The following is a 21,160-nucleotide window of genomic DNA, read 5'->3' as shown; positions in this document are numbered from 1 at the left end:
CTTTCTGTACATACCTGCACAATAGGTGGAGATGGAAATAGCTCTGTGATGGATACTGGATTTGTAATTTCCTGAGAAAGATATTATGTACAATAAATACAAAAAGGGGAAGAATCAATTAAATTAATGCATGTGAGTTGGTTTCACTCAAGATTAAAATGTAACTGTTTATAATATATTTCTAATTATATTAAGATATTCAGCCAAATATAATCAATTCCACTCTAAAACAATAAAACTATATGAGACAAAGTAGTTATAAGCTACAGCTGGTACATACATTATACTGTGAAATCATTAATTAATTAAAATCATTGGTAATAGATTTTATTTAAATGTAGCTATTAAAGGGACCAGGTGAGTTCCAGTCTCTTACTATAATAATTATTTGATGACAGGGAAATGGGGCTTGACATATATGGAATATATGAAAATATATGAAATCACATACATGAAAACAAATCTCAGGGTTGTATATGATGACATATATGTACTTTAACAATAAAATCACTTTGAACAAAGAGCAGTGATTGGTTGTGGAGTATATATCGAACAACATACATAGTTGACCACATTATGTTTCCATTCAAATGGGCTTCAACAGAAAATCTGCAGGAACCTGGGTTGCATACACCTACTCAGATGGGAGACACAATGCCAGTGGTGAACTCTGAGCCACATAGTGCCATATGCAAATTATTTCTTGCAGTAATAGGATTAGGCTGAGCCAGCATGGATTTACCAAGGGCAAATCATGCTTGACTAATCTGTTGGGAGTATTTTGAGGGTGTAACAAGAATGTTAGACGAGGGTAAGCCAGTGGATGTTGTATACCTAGATTTTCAGAAGGCATTCGATAAGGTGCCACATAGGAGATTGGTGAGTAAAATCAGAGCTCATGGCATTGGGGGCAGGGTTTCAACATGGATAGAAAACTGGTTGGCAGATAGAAAGCAAGGGGTAGCAGTGAATGGGTGTTTCTCGGACTGGCTGGAGGTGACTAGTGAGGTACCACAGGGCTCTGTATTGGGACCACAGCTCTTTACGATTTATGTCAACGATTTAGATGAGGGCATTGAAAACTATTTCAGCAAGTTTGCTGATGATACTAAACTGGGTGGCAGTGTGACATGCGAAGAGGACGTTAGGAGAATACAGGGAGACTTGGATAGGCTGGGTGAGTGGGCGGATACTTGGCAGATGTCATTCAATGTGAATAAATGTGAAGTTATCCACTTTGGAAGCAGGAACAAGAGGGCAGAGTATTGTCTGAATGGTGTAGAGTTAGGTAAGGGAGAAATGCAAAGAGACCTAGGAGTCCTACTTCATCAGTCAATGAAGGTGAATGAGCAAGTGCAACAGGCAGTGAAGAGGGCAAATAGAATGTTGGCCTTTATTACAAGGGGGATTGAGTACAAGAGCAAGGATGTCCTTTTGCATTTGTACAGGGCCCTGGTGAGACCACACCTGGAATATTGTGTACAGTTTTGGTCTCCAGGTTTAAGGAAGGATGTTCTGGCAATTGAGGAAGTGCAGCGTAGATTCACTAGGTTGATTCCTGGGATGGCAGGGCTGTCTTACGCAGAGAGATTGGAGAGATTGGGCTTGTACACGCTGGAATTGAGGAGATTGAGAGGGGATCTGATTGAAACGTTTAAGATAATCAAAGGATTTGATAGGATTGAGGCAGGAAATATGTTCCAGATGTTGGGAGAGTCCAGTACCAGAGGGCATGGATTGAGAATAAGAGGTCAGTTATTTGAAACAGAATTGAGGAAGAGCTTCTTCTCCCAGAGAGTTGTGGAGGTGTGGAATGCACTGCCTCAGAAGACGGTGGAGGCCAATTCTCTGGATGCTTTCAAGAAGGAGCTAGATAGATATCTGATGGATAGGGGAATCAAGGGATATGGGGACAAAGCAGGGATTGGGTATTAATAGTGAATGATCAGCCATGAGCTCAGAATGGCGGTGCGGACTCGAGGGGCCGAATGGTCTACTTCTGCACCTATTGTCTATTATTACTAAGCAACGCAGTGGTTTAATTATTGAAATACGTATGTTTCTTAAGTGTTTTATATGCATAGAAAGGTAAAATATGTACTATATACTAAGAAAAACATTTGACTAACTGACGCCAAATAATACTGGTTGTACCTGTTCCAACTTCAAATCCAACTTAAAGACGGACTCAGGAATGGAACTCATTCATAACCCGAGGACTGCCTGTACTTTTAAGTAATTTCTAGATTACTTATAATACCTAATACAATGTAAATGCTATGTAAATAGTTATCATGTATTGTTTAGGGTATAATGACAAGAAAAAAATAGTCTGTACATGCTCAAACAATGAGTGCTGGAGAGAGAACTTCTGGGTTTTCCTGATCCGCGGTTGGTTGAATCCGCGCACGCGGAACCCGTGGATAAGGAGGGCAAATTGTATAACTCCAGGAAACATCCTTTGCAACGAAAAAAAAAATGCATTTACCTGGGACAAATTCAGAATAGATGCTTGGGAATTATTGCTGAGCTGTAGACAACAAATGGCATTTCTATTGAATTGTTGTGACAGTAGGCAAAACGAAGCAGGTCCAAGTTACTCCTCAGGGAGCAGCTGATATGCTAGTGCATAAACATCACTACCTATCAACTTGCTAAGGTTGATAGGTGTCTGATTAGTAAGGTTGTCAGAGGTTAAAGGGAGAAGGCAGGAGAATGGAGTTGAGAAGGATAATAAATCAGAAATGATTGAACAGCAGAGCAGACCCCGAAGGTCTGAACACCCTAATTCAGCACCTATTTCATTTGGCCTACTGCCATTCTGATTTGTATATACGCATAGACACAATTTTACAATGTTATATATTACGTATTTCTAACTTCTTATTGGAGAATGTACCTGCTTTTTCTCTGTCTCTCATCTTGTAAATCTGACATTCCTTGAAGAAATTGGTAATTCGTTGCTGCATTTCCTCTACTGCAAATGCATCTTTTCTTACATAAGGAAACCAAACCTGCACAATTAAATTCTGGATGTAGTCTTGTTACAGAGACTATACTCTCTAAATACTTCTGATACATTTCATCTGCCTTCCTACTCAGTTGTCCCACCTGCAGTTGGATGGACTGCAAATACAAACTTAGTTATTGTTTCTGATTTAACTTATGAAAACTGAAGTTACACCAAACATGCCAGGTGTTAAAACTTGTAACTAGGCAAACTGCTAGAAAGGGGAGCACCACATCAAGTTTTAATAGACTCATTGATTGAGTTACCTTACCTGCCCTTTCTGTTGAAAATCAACCACGTGATTAATTGCAACTGTCGAATAACCAACTAAAGAAGAGAAAGAAAATAAATTTGAAATACTTTGTGTAAGTAGTTAATTACAACTTTTAAAATGCTGTTTTCAGAAAATCCTGATAACTGACTTTATTACTTATATCAATAGAAAAGTCAATGGTTGACTTCATTCTGCTTTAAGTTCCATATGTCAATACCCCCAAGCCAGCAACAACACTCTGCTGAAAGACTTGAAAAGAACAGACAGATTTTTTTCTCTATTATTGCATTATCTGGATTCAAAGAAAAAAATTAAATTAAGAAGGTTATGTCGTGGCTTCATGGCGAGAGGTCCCGGGTTTGAATCTGACTGGCTGCTTACAATCTCTTCGTGCTGGATTGAGTGCCAAGCTAACAACTCGGCCTCGTAAAGAGCAGACAAAATGCTAAGGAAACAGCAAAAGTTGTCACCCAATGCACTACAAGGCATGGAGAGCAACAACAAAAGTTTAACAACAATAAAACTTGCAATTAAGAAGGGGAACAAGAACAGTAATAGAGCACTACAGCACAGAAACAGACCCTTGGGTTCATCTAGTCCATGGCAAAGTGCCTACTGCCACCAACCTGCACCTGGATCATAGCTTTCCATACAACTCCCACCACGTACTTAGACCACCTTCTGACTGAAAGAATTCCTGCTCAGGTTGTCCTAACCCAAAATCTATGACCTCCAGTTCTAGTCTCACACCACCTCAGTGGAAAAGCTTGCAATTATCCCATTGACACCCCTCATAATTTTGTTTACCTCTATCAAATCTTCTCTCATTCCCCTACATTCCAGGGTAGAAAATCCTAACCAATTTAACCTTTCCCCATAACGCAAATCTGAGCAACATCCTTGTACATTTTCTCTGTACTCTTTCAATCTTATTGACATCCTTCCTGTAGTTCCCTTTTGAACCAGTTCTTCCCATGCAAATCAGGCACTGCATAAAAAATCTATGAACTAATAAACAGTGGGTCAGTTAGCACCTCTGGAGGAAAATTGGACAGTTGGCTTTGTGTAAAGACCCTTCACCTGGGCAGGCCTCCCCAAGTAAAGGTTCTCAATTCAAAACATCAACTGTTCCATTCTTTCCATAAATGCTGCCCAATATGCCGAGCTCTCCTAGTGCCTTTTGTGTTATTCCAGATTCTAGTATCAATAAATTAACAATGGTTAGTTAATCAATAAACTAACTAACATCACCTGTCACTAGTGGTCCAGTGTAGTTGGGAAATACATCTTGGGGAAAAAATTTAAACGAGCCTTTACTTTTAAAGTTCCAAAACAACCCATATGCATGCAGCAAATGCTAATCGCCTCCATTCATTTTGATGCACTTAAACTTGTGCCCATTAGCACCAATCTACACCAATTATTTGCCACAAATACATAACATATGCAGACAAGACACATGATAGATATCAATGAAGGTGACTCTATAGCTAACCACAAAAATTTAGCAAATGTTTTACAGTGTTTCATAGATAAGCCATGATTGGTGAACGTGGATGTAACACATAACCGGAGAGGTTTTAAGGTAACTAGGGAGGATAGTTTTGAAATAAAATGTGCTGGGGGGGGGGAGGAGTCTTTAGCCACTGACTGCAAAGAAACGTGGTTCCCTTAGCAGATTCTTCAAACAATCTTGCAGAATCCCTCATCACATCACACCAAGATTTTCTTTTCCTTAGCTGTCAGTGAGGTGTGTTCTCCCTGTTAAGAGGCTTCCTGTACAGATGACATATCACCACTCCCCCCCCCCCCCCAATGTATACTGCTCTTGGGATAGCTGCTGTGTGAAAGAGATGGTCACCCACCTCTTTGCAGACTGTAGATTTGCAGAGAGGGTATGAAAGCAAATATTTAGGCCTATGCCCTGGTTCGTCCTCAACAGCTGTGCAGCAAAAAACTCTTTGATCTGTGAGTCTTTCACCGGTACACACATTGAGCCAGACATCATGTGCTGCTAAAAATCTACCCAAAAGTCACTAACCTTCCAACACAGCATGTCCGTGAGGAAATGCTGGAGACTCGTACATTTCAATTTGTAGGAGAGCATGAGGAGGAATGCACTGAAACCGGGTACAGCCAAAGGCTCTGTGGAAGGTGCCCAACATTGGCTCCTTCGGTAACTGCACCTAAGGAGCAAAGCCGATGAAAAGGTCATACCATCCCAGGGACCACAGAATGGCATGGCGTTATGTTTTTTTTTATTTATTTTAAAAAATGTTTATGTTGTTGAATGTAGCGATCATGAATGGAAAAGCTGTATGCTCTGTTTCTTTCTTTATACATGTATTTTTATTATGAATAAAGTTTATTTTAAAACAAGACTACAATACAAAAGGAAGAAAACGTTTATTAGTAAGTTTTAGAGAAAAATACCGTTTAATTAAAGCTTTCCGAAACTAATAGCCAATTAACTTCAACTTGGGGAAGTGTTTAAACAGACACGTGGATCACTTACTACACTGCATGCATAACTCTGACTACATGACCTATACACAAAAGCATACAAGAACAGATACTGGAAACGAGGGATACCCAAGTAGTTAACTCGTCTGACTTTGTCGATACTCACGATGCGCCGCAGTTTCTATTATAGTTTGCATTCGTTTTCTATCACCCACATTGACGATATTTAAATCGGCGAAACACGCCATGCTGTCACCATGTGACGAGTAATTTACTCCTTCAATGGCTTAATCTTCCCGACGAGAGCTGAAACCTATCCTGCTTGACTCCAGCGTCCGTTCTACAACATACACGAAATATCAGCAGGCGAACTGGGCCCGTAGTCACCGCCAACAGTCCGGGTGATAAACTACAACTCCCAGAATTCTGCGCGAGCTCAATTTTTATTCTTCCCCCCCCCCCCCCCCAATAAATCTGACTGAAACAAAACAGCACAACTAATAACACCGGACGGAATAATCACACGACCGCTTCCACTTGGTAGGTATCATTCAGCTTTAATTTCCACAGACATAGCGCTGCCGAGTTCACAGACGGGAGCGGGCCGGAACTGTGCGCGTGCGCACTAGCAATACCCGTGAGCCCCCGCGGCGCGGCCGGCCGGCGATTGGTGGGTTTTTGAATCCGAGGCGGGTGACGGCGGCGTTAACGGTGGCTGAGGATGGTGTCGGTGTCCGGCTGTTGACGGTGGCTCTTCATCCGGTGTTATTCTGCTCACCCTCACCCTCACCCTCACCCTCACCCTCACCCTCCAGGTAAACGGGTTTACCGAGGACTTCGCGTTCATTTTGCTCCGCCAGTACAGTGCTGGCTGGGTTGGTGGGTCCCACTGTTAGTTGTTCATGGCGCTGGGGGACCAGTCTTAAACTACTATTGTTTGGGTGCTTGCAAGTAATGTAATGAACAACATAGTTTTAGTAAGTGGCTTTACAGGTAGTTGTAGGTATAAAGCGGAGTTCTAGCCACGAAAATGAGCCCTTGTGCCCAGACTGTACTGACAATCAAACGTATTCACACTTTCTACAGAGATCTCGTATTATTTTGTCCAAGTTTCCACCAATTTTGACATTCGCCTGCGTGCCCAGGATGATTACAGTAGAACAAACACGAGGAAATCTGCAGATGCTGGAAATTCAAACACCACCACACACAAAATGCTGGTGGAACACAGCAGGTCAGGCAGCATCTATAGGGAGAAGCGCTGTCGACCCTCGGCCCGAAACGTCGACAGCGCTTCTCACTATAGATGCTGCCTGGCCTACTGTGTTCCACCAGCATTTTGTGTGTGTTGTTGTTTGATTACAGTAGTCATTCTTCTAAAACAAAAAAAAATCAAATAAGTTAACTGCTTGGATGTCCTTTGTTTTCTAGTTTTCTAATATAGCCAGTAGGTTTTTTTGAATTGGCTTCCAAGAATGGCTTAGTGTGGAATGAGCTACAAATGCAATATAGAGTGGCTCATTGTGAGGCCTGAAATTGAGGGCTGAGGTGGGCTATTTGTTACTGCGATGTGGGATACCTGGCAAGTCTGGTGAGCACAGGCCATTTGTTGAATCTGGCGGTGAGTGAAATTCATTATAATCATTCTAGTAAAATGTTTTCCTACAAGTCTAGAGAGAGAGACACTTAAAGCAAAACATAATTTTGAAAGTACAGTGTTTCTGATTACTTGGGCCATCGGTTATTCAGGACAGCCACTTATTTGAGGCAACTCTTAAAGAACAAAAACTAATTAACAAGATAGTTGGGGCTTTCTTTGTTTATTTGAGACTCTATGCTACTTAATCTGTACAGAAGATTTGCAGAATAGTTTCTAACTGGCATCAATAACGTGCAATTGCAAAGCCATGCTTTGAGCGAACGGATTTCAAATAGCATCAGTTGCTTGAGTTTGTGTTCAAAATGCAGTTATTTTTGGCACTGATAGTTGGTGAGAAATAAGTAGTAGACAACTCAGAACTGCAGAACTCAATGCAGTTTCAAGCATATGCCTGAAACAGCTGAGGGTAAGAATGTAATGACTTTTCTATTTCATCAAGTTAGGAACTACAATAAATTCAATAAATGTATTAACGATCCTCTTGAATGTTACAATGAAAATGAAGATTTGGAAGATGCAATCATCAAAGACATTGTATAAAGGCAGTCAGTTATCTGCAATAGGTGTCAGCACAGATTTTGTTCATTTACAGTCAACCAAAAGAATGTTGGATGAATTCCTCCATTGATAACTATTAGGGACATGCACTGCTTTATAGAACTATATACATGACACTGGCTAATTGGGGTTGCCCGCTTAATTGGGCCAAATTGTACTGGTCCTAATGTGTTGCATTTAACTGGAATCTGTTGTATGGAAATTTAATAACAGTTTGTGTATTTACACACTTGAAAAATGGTGCCTATTAGTTGCATCTAGCATTCAATCTATTTCCTCAATTCACAAATTTTCACTGTAACTCCATTGATTTCTTTTGTGGCAATGTTTGGCTTGTGTTACGTACTAGCAGCAATAGATCACAAATGAGTCAGGTTTTAATGTTAAAACCATTATCTTTGTTAGTATCTACTCAAAATATAGAAACTTAAACAAAATAAACAGAAGTTAACAGCGTGTAGATGCGTGTGTGTATATGTAGCTCCCAAACTATCAAGCTTAGGAACAATTCTTAAAGTTTTAGGATAGCAAATTAGAAAGGTTCAGTAATCCAAGGAATAAATGATGGGAGAGATTTGTAAATCCATGTTTAAAATGTAGAGAGAAGGCAATTACGAAGAATTCCACAGATTCCATGCTGGGTAAACGAAATAAGTCAGCGAAGATCTTATCTGTCGAGTTGTTCTGAAATCCACGTAGAAATATGTGACGTGTCACAGAAATATCTCTTCTAAGCGGTAACCACAATACAGGTAAGGGTTAACAAAAGTGGTTCCACAGGATACTCCCAACAAAAATCCACATACGGATTATACGAAGTGACTCACACAATCAATGCATGATTATGCCTTTGATCAACCCAATCTTTTGGGCATTTGTATTTTACCCATATCGTAGCAAACTGGTCCAGCAGCTTGCAATCCGAAGCCTGTCTCTCCCTCTCTCTTCCCACCACTGAAAATCTCAGCTGTCCGTCGCAGCTTGTTATACTGACATCATATTCCTGCCTCATCCAAGTGTCAGTCCACAGTGAACGAAACCTGTGGTCAAGTAACACTAGGGATGCTCTTTGATTATTACATTCAGCGTGGCACTCTGCGTATATTTTGGCAAGTACTTGCGTAATTATTCTTAACAAGCATCTTCCATGAATGCATCACTTATGCAAATCACTGCTAGTTGTATTAGAATTGTGATCACATTATGCAGAAAATTCAATCTCATTTGACTATTTGTTTTCTTTCTAGAATGGAACCAATGCTCAATTCCAAGTTCACATTTTTAGATTCACATGAAATTGTGAGTGATGATCAAGAGATTCCTACAGCAGAGGATTTTTCTGACATTAGAAAGGATTTGATTGATGAACTTTGCAGGGAAGAAAGTTCAAATAAATCACACTTGGTAAATATAATTATGGCTTCGGCCATTTCATGTGAGTTTGAATAGAACTGGGTTTCTTTGGGCTTTTGTTAAGCTGCTTTTCTGTACTCACAGTGAAGGTCCAAATTATACATTAAGGTTTTCATTCCCTTGGGATTATACTTTGAAATTTTATTGTTTTAAAAATTTCTCACCTCAGTTTCTCATTTAATTCAACATAGTACACAGACAATTGAACATTACAGCACAGTATAGGCCCTGCAGACCAAGCTGTTGTGCTGACATTTTAACCTACTCTAGGATCAGTCTAACCCTTCCCTCCTACATAGTCCTTCCAATTTTTTCTATCATCCATGTGCCTAACAGCTGCTTAAATATCCCCAATGTATATGTAATAGCCATTACCACTACTCCTTGCAGGGCAACCCATACACTCACCACTCTGCTTTTCTTTTTTAAAAAAAATCCTGTTACATCTTCCTTCCCTCCTCCTCCCCCCCCCCCCCCCCCCCATATTTTCCACCTATCACCTTGAAATTATGTCCCCATCATATTAGCTATTTTAGCTCTGGGAAAATGTGTCTTAACTATCCTCTTGATCTATGCCACTTATCATCTTGTGTATTTCTGGGAAATTTCCTCTGCGCCCTTTCTGCAGTTTCCACATATTTCCTATAGTTAGGCAACCAGAACTGTACATAATGTTCCAAGTGTGGTCTAACCAGAGTTTTATAGAGCTGCAACTTTACCTTGTGGTTCTTGAACTTAAACTCCTTACTAATGAAGGCCAACTCACAAAGCACCTTCTTAAACACCCTATCAGCATGCGCAGCAAATTTGAGAGATCTATGGACGTGGGCTCCCTCTTTTCCGCCACATTGCCAAGCATCCTGCTATTATTCCTGTATTCTGCCTTCAAATTCAACCATCCAAGTGAACTTTCAAAAAAACTTATGATAAATACTTTTTGCCACATCCTTGAAGAATTCAATCAGGCTCGCACCTTTCTGGGTTGAATTCCATCTGCCCAGTTGAATTCAATTCTAGCCCAGCTCTGCATCCTGTCAATGTCTTGTTATAACCTATGACAACTTTCTCCACTATCTACAAGACCACCAACCTTTGTCAATTACAAACTTACTTGCCCTGCCCTCCACTTACCCATCCAAGTCATTTATAAAAATCACAATGAGCAGGGGTCCAGGAACAAATTCCTGAGGAACACCACTGGTCAACAACCCCTGGGCAGAATATGTTCCATCTACAACCACCCTCTGCCTTCTATAGGGAGGTCAATTCTGTATACACAGGGCCAAGTTTACCTGGATCCCGTGCAATGTTCCCTCTAATTTGTAATGACCAGTGTGTGCAAAAATTTTGTGCTGTGCAGTTTTTGTTTTGCAATGTACGTGCAAATACACAGTGTGCACTAAATAATTTCTTCAATAAAAACAATATAAATAAGCCAGTTCTAAAACCTACAGACAAATCATCGCAAACTCCACATTGTCAACAGCATCTGCATCAGAAACTGGAAAAGGAAATGTGATTGTATGCAATTGTGAAATATACCTAACATGCCAACAATACAGAGGGTGACAACCTTTTGTGCACCGTTTAAATTCCTTTGTGAGCTAGTAGCAAAAGATGTGTGCGCACACACGCATCTTAAAGGGAATACTGATCCCATGTCTCCTGACTTTCTGAATGAGCATAAACTGGTGAACCTTAACAAATGCTTTACTAAAATCCATATACACCACTTCCGCTGCTCTATATTGATAAATATGCTTTGACACATCCTTGAAGAATTCAATCAGGTTCGCAAGGCATGTCCTGCCCCTCATAAAACCATGTTGACTATCCCTAATCAGATTGTGCTTCTCCAAAACCTTGTAAATATTGCTTAAGAATCTTCTCCAATAATTTACCCACCACTGAAGTAAGAATCACTTGTCTAATTTCCAGGATTATCCATACTCCCTTTTTTTGAGCAAGGGAATAACATTTGCCACCCTCCAATCATCCTGAGGATACAAAGATGATTGCCAAAGGTGCTTTCTCTTCCTTTGCTTCCCTTAGTAACCTGGATTATATTTTGTCTGGACAGACTTGATGTATTTCAAAAGTTCCAGCACATCCTCTCTGTCACTGTTGACATGTTCAGTGAATACCGAAACGAAGTATTCATTAAAGACCTCCTCTACCTCTCCTGACTCCAAGCACATGTTTCCTCTATCCCTCTTGTAGAATAAGACTAATCCAGTCCCTGAACTATTGCCCATTTTTTTCATATAAAATGATTAATCAGCTTAATAAAACTGGTACTTTTATACCTTGATATGCTGTCTAAAAATTCTTCAAATTGATTGATTTGCTAGATGTTATTGTGTGCCTGATTGCAAGATACATAGGATAAGACTAATCCATCCTCTGAACTCTATATTGGCAGTAGAATTCTTGAAGGTTATCAACATGAGAGAGGAATGAGCAACATGAGTAATCCATGTGCTATAAAGCATTAATGATGACCTGTTTTAACTAATAAGGGTCAAATGATCTCCAACATATGAATGCCTAGCTGCTTTCCTTAATACTTAATTGTATTGCCATTGGTAAAACCAGCTACCCCACATTCTTCATTTGATATCTTGGGATAATCATTGATCACCACCTTAAAACAAGATGAGAACATAATGACTGATTATTTGACTGACAGAGGACACAGATTGGATATTTTCACACAGAATTCTGCAGGTGCAGGCAAACAGAACAGCAGGCAAAATGCTGGAGGAACTCGTCAGATAGCACCTATGAAATTGAATAAATAGTCGATGTTTCAGGTCGAGATCTTCATCATAACTGGAAAGGAAGGAGGAATACACCAGAATAAAAAGTTGAGGGTGGGTGAAGGAGGCTAGCCAGAAGGTGATGTGTGAAGCCATGTGGGTGGGAAAAATATAGGGCTTGAAGGAGGAATCTGATAGAGGAGAGTAGACAATGGGAGAAAGGGAATGAGCACCACGGGGAGTTGTAGGCAGGTGAGTGGAGAAAAGAAGCCAGATGGGGATTAGAAAAAGTGGGAAGGGGGAGAGAAAAGTAATAAAAAAAAAAAGGTGGCCATGGACTGACATGTCAGAACAGGAATGAAGATAGGAATTTAAATGGTTGTTCACCAGAAAATTCCAGTTTTGGCAGATGAAGTAAAAGTGCTTGACAAAGCTTTCACCCAATTAATGTTGGCTCTTATCAGTATAGAGGAGGCTGCATTGGGAGTACTGGATACAACAAATGACCCCAACAGATTCACAGGTGACTGTTGCCTCACCTGAAAGAACTGCTTGGGGCCCTAAATTAAGGTAAGTGAGGAGGTGAATGGGCATGTACAGCATTTCTGTCACTTGCAGGGATATGTGCTGGGGGAAGATTAGTGGGGAAAGATGAATGGATAAGGGGATCACAGCAGGAGCAATCCCTGCAGAGAGTGGTGTATTTTGTTAAAGGGTCATCTGATTCTCCATAATCACAGCATCATCTCTAAGATGTACATTTTAAGTGTATCAATCTGAATACTTGAGAGGATGTGAAACTACACTTAAGTTTAACATTAATTAGAACACAGTCTTTAATAGGTGCCCATTAACTGGCTTAACGATTTATTTCTTACACACAATGTTCCCTCTAATTTGTAATGACCAGTGTGTGCAAAAACCTTGTTCTGTGCAATTTTTTGCCTGGTGACAACATAACGTGCACTGAATTTTTTAAGTGGAAGTAAACCTGTAGCTTTTCTAAGGATAATAAGCTACTGAGTCTAGTTTGTTGTTCATTGTTTAAAAGAAATAAAACGATACACAATTAATGAGACTTATTTTTCATTTACAATACAACAGCATGTAATAACATCAGTCTTTCACATGTTATTAAAATTGTTTGAAATGGTCAAAAAAACCCCACAAATTTAAAAAGCAAGTTCACCCTTTCCTAACTTCGTGAGCTTTCGGTGTAGTAGTTTCTGCTGTTTCATTAAGCCATTCTGCTTTCAATGAACTAGTTCTTTTGCATTTCACATACTTTGGTTCTTTGGAATTAGACATGATGAATCAATGATTTCTTCAATTAAAACTGTTCTAAAATCTGCAAACAAATCATCACAAAATCCACATTGTCAACAGCTTCCACATCAGGAAGGGGAAAGGGGATTGTGTATGATCATGAAATATACTTAACATGCCAATGAGATAGAGAGTAACAAAATTTTGTGCACAGTTTAATTACTTGTGTGCACTAGTAGCAAAAGCATACACTCCCCAGAGGTAACATTGCTGACATAAGTAGTTTATTCTGAATGTGTGCTACTGGAAGCTGCGGCAGGCCTGTTTGACATAATCTTCCTCAATAATTAGAATCTTGTGGGGACCTTGTTGCCTTGAAAACATTATTAGGGCTGCTGTCTCATGGCTACATCCTCAAACCCAATTGGGATGGTTAATGTTAGTTTGGCTCCAAGTTGCATCTCAGCTTCAATGAGCATTGGATATTTTTCATTTAACAACAATATTTCAACCCTTTTTACTGCTGTAGTTATTCAAGAAAATCTATTCTTCCAAGGGCATATAGGAATGGAAATTTAAATGTGGATTCTGCAAGCTTTGGTTATGTCCTAAAATTTACTTTAAATGCATCCTTACCATTTTAGGTTCCTGAACAAAATTCTTCAGCTACAAAGGACCATATGTGTGTTTACCTTCGTATTAGACCTTTTACAGAAGCTGAAATTGCACAAAATGAATCTCAGGTTGGTTGCTATAATCACTAACTAAATTGAATGAAGAATGCTTTCTTTATGAATATGAACATCTGATGTATTATTTTGACATTCTTCCTAGGACTGCGTGTTTATAGAAAACTCAACTAGTGTGATTCTAAAAGCACCACCAAGTTCCAGATGCAGTGATCGAGGAATTGGCCAGATGGCTCAACGCTTTAGATTTTCCCACGTAAGGAAGTTAGATTTATGTATATTATGGTATGATGTAATGGTAATCTTGAACAGACTAATCCATGTTTTTATGACTTTAAGTTGAATTTGCATATTTGGTAAGATCTTTTTAAACATGCATAGTTTTAAAATTACATTTGTCAAGATTTTGGCTCTGATGTACAAATCTTTTAAAACCAGGAGCATACAAAAATTAGAAATTCACTTTTGTGTAACACATTATTTTGATTTTTGTTAAAAGCAGTTCTGACTGAACGCAATCAAATGAATTGGTTTGGGTCCAATTTCATATGAAGCTTGATACTGAAAGAAGTAAAATGGGCAGCATAAACTTCACATGTAAATTGTAAATTTGATGACCTAGAGAATTGTTGGATTATTGCTGTGCTGTGATTTTCATCAAGAGACTGAATTAAATTTTGTACTTGTGGGGTACAAGTTATGCAGTAGTGATGTAATTAATGCCTTAAATAGGGAGCAGAACCAATTTTGTACTTTTCTAGATAATTCCATCCCTCTCCCAAATAAATATTTTCTTCATCATGGCCACAATAATATCACTGTAAATATCATGTAAAGATAATTTTTTATGTATGGATTGAGGCGCAAGCACATGGACATCAGCGAGCTAGACAGGCGGGAAGGATTTAAAAGAAGACAGCTTTATAGAGCGGGTGATGGAGTAGAGGGAGACAGTGTAGGAGGGCTTTGGTTCAATGGGGCTTCGGCAATAACAGTTCAAGGAGATGTAAGCTACTTGTGAGGAACAAGAGGTATGTCTATGAGGCTGGTGTTCTGGGCTGGGTGTTAGATGTGGGATGTCCAGGAGACTTTCCAGAAGGCCACATCTGCCAGGTGCGTCAAACTGCATCTCCTTAGGGACTGGGTTAGGGAACTTGAGATGCAGCTTGATGACCTTAGTCTGGTCAGGGAAAGTGAGGAGGTGATAGAGAGGAGCTATAGGCAAGAGGTCACACCAGGGCCTCAGGAGACAGATAAGTGGATAACAGCCAGGAGAGGGAAGAGCAGGAGTCAGACACTAGAAAATACCCCTGTGGCTGTCCTCCTTAACAATAAGTACTCCTGTTTGAATACTTTTGGGGGAGATGACCTACCTGGGGGAAGCAACGGTGGCTATGCCTCTGGAAAGATAGTGGAAGGAAGAGGATGGCAGCAGCGATGGGGGACTCTGCAGTTAGGGGGTCAGACGGGCGATTCTGTGGATGCAGGAAAGAAACATGGATGGTAGCTTGTCTCCCAGGTGCCAGGGTCTGGTATGTTTCTGATCGCGTCCACAATATCCTGAAGTGGGAAGGAGATCAGCCAGAGGTCGTGGTTCATGTAGGTACCAACAGCATAGGAAGGAAAAGGGAGGAGTCTACAGGGAGTTAGGAAAGAAGCTGAGAAGCAGGAACACAAAGGTAGTAATCTCTTGTACGTCTAGCATAAAGGAGCTTAAAAATGAGATTAGGAGAGCCAGAAGGGGGCATGAGAATGCCTTGGCGAGCAGGACTAAGGAAAACCCAAGGTATTCTACAAGTATGTGAAGAGCAAGAGGATAAGATGTGAGAGAATAGGACCAATCAAGTATGACAGTGGAAAAGTGTGCATGGAATAAATAGCGGAGGTGCTTAATGAATACTTTGCTTCAGTATTCGCTATGGTAAAGGACCTTGACGATTGTAGGGATGACTTAGAGCGGTCTGAAAAGTTTGACATTAAGAAAGAGGATGTGCTGGAGGTTTTGGAAAGCATCAAGTTGGAGAAATGACTGGGGCCGAATGAGATATACCCCAGGCTGTTGTGGGAGGTGAATGAGGAGATTGCTGATCCTCTGGCAATGATCTTCGCATCGTCAATGGGGACGGGAGCAGTTCTGGAGGTTGTAGGGTTGCAGATGTTCTTCCCTTATTCAAGAATGGGAGTAGAGATAGCCCGGGAAATTAAAAACCAGTGGTTGGTAAGTTGATGGAGAAGATCCTGAGAGGCAGGATTTATGAACATTTGGAGAGACATAATATGATTAGGAATGGTCAACATGGCTTTGTCAAATGCAGGTTGTGCCTTACGAGCCTGACTGGATTTTTTTGAGGATGTGACTAAACCCATTGATGAAGGAAGAACAGTAGGTGTAGTGTATATAAATTCATCAAGGCATTTGATAAGGTACCCCAAGCAAGGCTTATTGAGAAAGTAAGAAGGCATGGGATCCAAGGGGATCTTGTTTTGTGGATCCAGAAATGGCTTGCCCATGGCAAAGAATGGTTGTAGGTGGGTCGTATTCTGCATGGAAATCAGTGACCAGTGGTGTGCCTCAAGGATCTGTTCTGGGACCCCTACTTTTTGTGATTTTTATAAAGGACCTGGATGAGGAAGTGGATGGATGGGTTAGTAAATTTGCTGATGACAAAGGTTGGGGATGTTGTGGATAGTGCGGAGGGCTGTCAGGTTACAGCAGGACATCAATAGGATGTATAACTGGGCTGAAATGTTGCAGATGGAGTTCAACCCAGTTCAGTGTGAAGTTGTTCATTTTGCTAGGTCAAATATGATGGCAGAATGTAATATTAATGGTAAGATTCTTGGCAGTGTCGAGGATCAGAGGGATCCTGAGGTCCAAGTCCATAGGACACTCAAAGTTGTTACGCAAGTTGACTCTGGTTAAGAAGCGATATGTTGCATTGCATTTAAGGGCTGAGAGGTAATGTTAAAGCTTTATAGGACCCTGGTCAGACCCCACTTGGAGTACTGTGCTCAGTTCTGGTCACCTCACAGAAAGGGTACAGAGGAGATTTACAAGGATGTTGCGTGGATTAGGGAGCATACCTTATGAGAATAGGTCGACTGAACTTGGCCTTTTCTCTTTTGAGCGATGGAAGATGAGAGGTGACCTGATACAGGTGTATAAGATGATGAGCAGCATTGATCGTGTGGATAGTCAGAGGCTTTTTCTCAGGGCTGAAATGGCTAACATAAGAGGGCACAGTTTTAAGGTGCTTGGAAGTAGGTACAGCACAGTTTTAAGGTGCTTGGAAGTAGGTACAGAAGAGATGTCAGGGTAAGTTTTTTTTTTTACACAGAGGGTGGTAGGTGCTTGGAATGGGCTGCCGGTGACGATGGTGGAGGTGGATACAATGGAGTCTTTTAAGAGACTGCTGGATAGGTGCATGGAACTTAGCAAAAGAGGCCTATGGGTAACTCTAGTTAATTTCTGAAATGTGTACATGTTTGGCACAGTATCGTGGGCTGAAGGGCCTGTATTGCGTTGTAGGTTTTCTGTGTTTCTATGGTCTAAGTTAGTAGAACCTTGATCTGGCATTATTCCTACCAAAGTTGTGATATTGTTAATCTTTCATTCTATTTGTTTGATCCTATCTGTTGATTGTGGGATCTTTGGCTTGTCTTACAAGCTTTTTAATTATATTATGATATTCTCGATCTATTCAAAACTCGTTAAATTAGAAATAGTTTACTGAAAGTAGTACCATAGATATGTCAAATCCTGAGATTACAGGCTAGAAGGAATATAGTTCTGCTGCATGACCCATGTGACTTCAATACCAAAATGATTAATGTGGTCATTACTCCAAATTATGGAAGATGCATCTACATTCAGCACATTGGTATAAGCTATTGTACTCAAGTGGATTGGTCTGTCTGTTTACTCTGTCAACTGTTTTCTTCAGGTTATGGCCAAGTTGTTCATTGTTCATACTATAGAGCCATTTTTTGATGATGGGTATTTGAAGCCAGCCAGAATACATTCTGTGGTTTGCTTCTGAGTCTCAACATTGAGAAGTACTGATCAATAAGGTGACAAAGGCAAGAAATAAAAACTGAGCAAGAGATTTGTGTGCTTGTTTGTACTGCATGCCATGAGATGTCATAGAGTCGCATATCAATGTTGAGGTTCCAGGGTCAGTTCTTGATGTCGCATGTTGCCACCATTTGGGAGATAACTGGATTGTGATTGAAGAATTTGAGGGATTGACTCATGAGTATATTGCAGTGAAGATGAATTTGTCAGTTGATAGTTTTATCAGTTGAACAAACGCAATCCCAGTTTAAAACATCAGACCTCAGACTGACATTCCAAGGTGTTGAATGCAATGATTTAGTCAATGTTAAGTACATCAGTTGTAAACTGAGATCAACTGCGTTTTTGTGTGTCCTCCTCCTCCTCCCCTCATGAGCTGACCAAAGTTTCACTCAAGTTAGGCATGAAACTGACCATGATCTGAATTATTAATCCATAATATAATCTTCGTATTCTCCTTTGTTAAGTATTGTAAAATGTGTGTTTGACTTGGTGATTGGGTTTATACTATTTGATTTATGGCATAGTATAGAGGTTGTTCCATTGGGACAGTAGCAATATTGTTTCACTGGTTAGTGGAGGCTTCTAATTTTATTTTTCCACCCCAGGTTTATGGGCCGGAAACCAAACAAAGAGATGTATTTGGAGCAGTTAAACCCCTTATTGAGGATGTTCTGAATGGACAGAACTGTTTAATTTTCACTTATGGTGTTACCAATTCAGGGAAAACCTACACGTTTCAAGGTTTGGGTCTTTAAATACTTCTGTAGAAGGAATAAGTAGCTTCTCCTTTTTCTTAACTGTTGCTCATAAAATTATTATTTTGTTACAGGACCAGACCATGATGTGGGTATAATACCAAGGGCGATGAGTGTTCTATTTAAGAGTATTGAAGGAAAAGTTTATCAAAATATGAATATTAAACCACAGAGAAGTGCAGACTTTAGTAAATTAACAGACGTACAAGTGAAAGAGGAGGAAACATTGAAGAAATCAGTACTTCACCTATTAAATGAGGTAAATCATTGAAGCTACCAGCTTTCTTTTGTTAAATAAACCTGTGATGCATAAACAGTATTTACACTATTATGAATTCAAATTTAGTTGTTTTATTATCGCAGATGGCAGTGAAAAATCTAACCATCTCCCTTCATAAGAAGAGCTCTATGTAGAGCTGTATCAAGTTAAAAACTTCATTATTTCAGAATGCTAAATCCAATTCCTCTACTAGGTGAACAAAGATGATTACAATTAAAATGAATAATCTCAGTGGATACTTTATTAGATGCAGGGGTGTACTGAATAAAGTGGTCGAAGGTGTGTAACCCAGTGTCGTCTCTGCTGCTGTAGCCCATCTACTTCAAGGTTCACTGTGTTTTGCGTTCAGAGATGCTCTTATGTACACTACTGTTGTAACTCATAGTTATTTGAATTACTGTTGCCTTCCCATCTGCTTGCAGTAATCTGACCATTCTCCAATCTCATTAATGCATTTTTGCCCACAAAATTGCCACTCACTGGATGTCTTGTCTTTCACAATATTCTCTGTAAGCTCTATAGACTGTTGTGCTTGAAAATCCCAGATCAGCAGATTGTCAGATACTCAAACCTAGCACCAGCAATCATTTTATGGTTAAAATCACGTGGACCACATTTCTTCTCCATTCTGATGTTTGGTCTGAACAACAACTGAATGTCTTAACTATGTCTGCATGCCTTATACATTGAGTTGCTGCCACGCGCTTGATAGTCTAGTTATTTGCAGGAACAAGCATGTGTACGGGTGTACCTAATAAAGTAGCCAGTAATTGTCTATCACCAATGGAGAATGACGTTACAATGGACAACCTTCAGCACTGGTGTAGGAAATGTGTTACTTTATGAGACCCAGGCACTTCAGTTATAGATTTATGTATGGATTGCACCTTGCAGTTGATTTGAATTTAATCGCTGACATGCTTTTTAATGCACTCTAAACATAAGCATGAAAGAAAGATTGGAATTGCTAGTTCCAGAAGGAAAGTGTTTTTATGGTAGTCAATAAGCTGAGAGTAGTGGGGTGCTTCTTCTGTTGCCTCCAGGAAGGTTTTGTCTCATTGAAAGCCAGTTGTTTAGGTTAGTATTGATCACTAAATTTGGGTGGTTGCTGGAAGAAAAAGATGATTTTTGCAGTCACTCACAATATGCTGTTTACCTCTGATCTCATAAAAATTGACAGAAGTCTGGTAAACTTTCACATTTCTGAAGTTTTATGCTGTCTGGTGACTGTGGCATCCAGCAGCAGTGACCAATTAAGTAACCAATTTCTTAAGAGAATTTTCTATTTGTTTTCAATCAAGCATTGAGGAATAAGTACAATTTCTAGCTAATATTTTAAATAACTTGAGATATAAAATAAAAATTTGAAAGGTGAGTTTTGAGTTGTGTTACAAATTTTGATATTAATAACATCATTGTGTGAAACTTGCAGGAATTACTTAAAGTATGTTAAAATAGTAAAACTTGTATCAAGCATGTGTGTAATAAATTGGGGAGGTTGTGCATTTTTCTCGGGATTTATTGATATATGTGATTGTTAATGCCATAATTAGAATGAGAAACCAATTCTCATAGAGGGATCAGAAGTGGAGAGAGTGAGCAATTTGGGTTCCTGGGAGTCAATGTCGCTAAGGACCTAACCTGCTCGCGACATATTGATGCAGCTATAAAGAAGGCAAGACATCAGCTATATTTCATTAGGAGTTTGAAGAGATGTGGTTGTCATTTAAAACACTCTACAGATGTACCATGGAGAACATTCTAACTGCCTGCAACACCATTTGGTATGGGGCAGCTACTGCTCAGGATTGAAGTAAGTTGCAGAAAGATGCAAAGTTAATCAGCCCCAGCATGGGTAATAGCCTCCATAGTATCAGTGACATCTTCAAGGAGCGGTGTCTCAGGAAAGTGGTGTCCATTTTTAAGGACCCCCACCACCCAGGATATACCCCCTT

The 21,160-nt window shown here is 39.9% G+C and overlaps 2 protein-coding genes across 5 annotated transcripts in view; one reads left to right on the top strand and one right to left on the bottom strand.

Annotated features, from left to right (window-relative positions):
- Nucleotides 1–6,313, bottom strand: part of rpp30 (ribonuclease P/MRP 30 subunit) — a 37,228-nt gene extending 30,915 nt beyond the window's left edge. The window contains exons 1-3 of one of the 2 annotated variants that reach the window (XM_059947527.1): nucleotides 5,914–6,313; nucleotides 3,282–3,337; nucleotides 15–71 (exon numbers count right to left, since the gene is read on the bottom strand). In XM_059947527.1, coding sequence (XP_059803510.1) covers nucleotides 15–71; nucleotides 3,282–3,337; nucleotides 5,914–5,995 — 195 coding nt within the window. In that variant the 5' untranslated portion in view covers nucleotides 5,996–6,313. Of the gene's footprint in view, nucleotides 1–14; nucleotides 72–3,281; nucleotides 3,338–5,325; nucleotides 5,515–5,913 lie in introns of those variants that run through there. The other variant, XM_059947526.1, reaches the window with a different exon arrangement.
- A 231-nt stretch (nucleotides 6,314–6,544) lies between these two features.
- LOC132379760 (kinesin-like protein KIF20B) overlaps nucleotides 6,545–21,160 on the top strand; it is a 74,048-nt gene continuing 59,432 nt past the window's right edge. For all 3 annotated transcript variants that reach the window (XM_059948047.1, XM_059948048.1, XM_059948046.1), the window contains exons 1-6: nucleotides 6,545–6,562; nucleotides 9,213–9,369; nucleotides 14,048–14,146; nucleotides 14,238–14,348; nucleotides 18,776–18,911; nucleotides 19,000–19,184. In XM_059948047.1, coding sequence (XP_059804030.1) covers nucleotides 9,214–9,369; nucleotides 14,048–14,146; nucleotides 14,238–14,348; nucleotides 18,776–18,911; nucleotides 19,000–19,184 — 687 coding nt within the window. In that variant the 5' untranslated portion in view covers nucleotides 6,545–6,562; nucleotide 9,213. The remainder of the gene's footprint in view (nucleotides 6,563–9,212; nucleotides 9,370–14,047; nucleotides 14,147–14,237; nucleotides 14,349–18,775; nucleotides 18,912–18,999; nucleotides 19,185–21,160) is intronic.

Source organism: Hypanus sabinus, chromosome 22 (assembly GCF_030144855.1).
Source record: "Hypanus sabinus isolate sHypSab1 chromosome 22, sHypSab1.hap1, whole genome shotgun sequence".
In the NCBI taxonomy this organism is placed as follows: Eukaryota; Metazoa; Chordata; class Chondrichthyes; order Myliobatiformes; family Dasyatidae; genus Hypanus; species Hypanus sabinus.
This window is presented reverse-complemented; position numbering and strand designations above follow the sequence as displayed.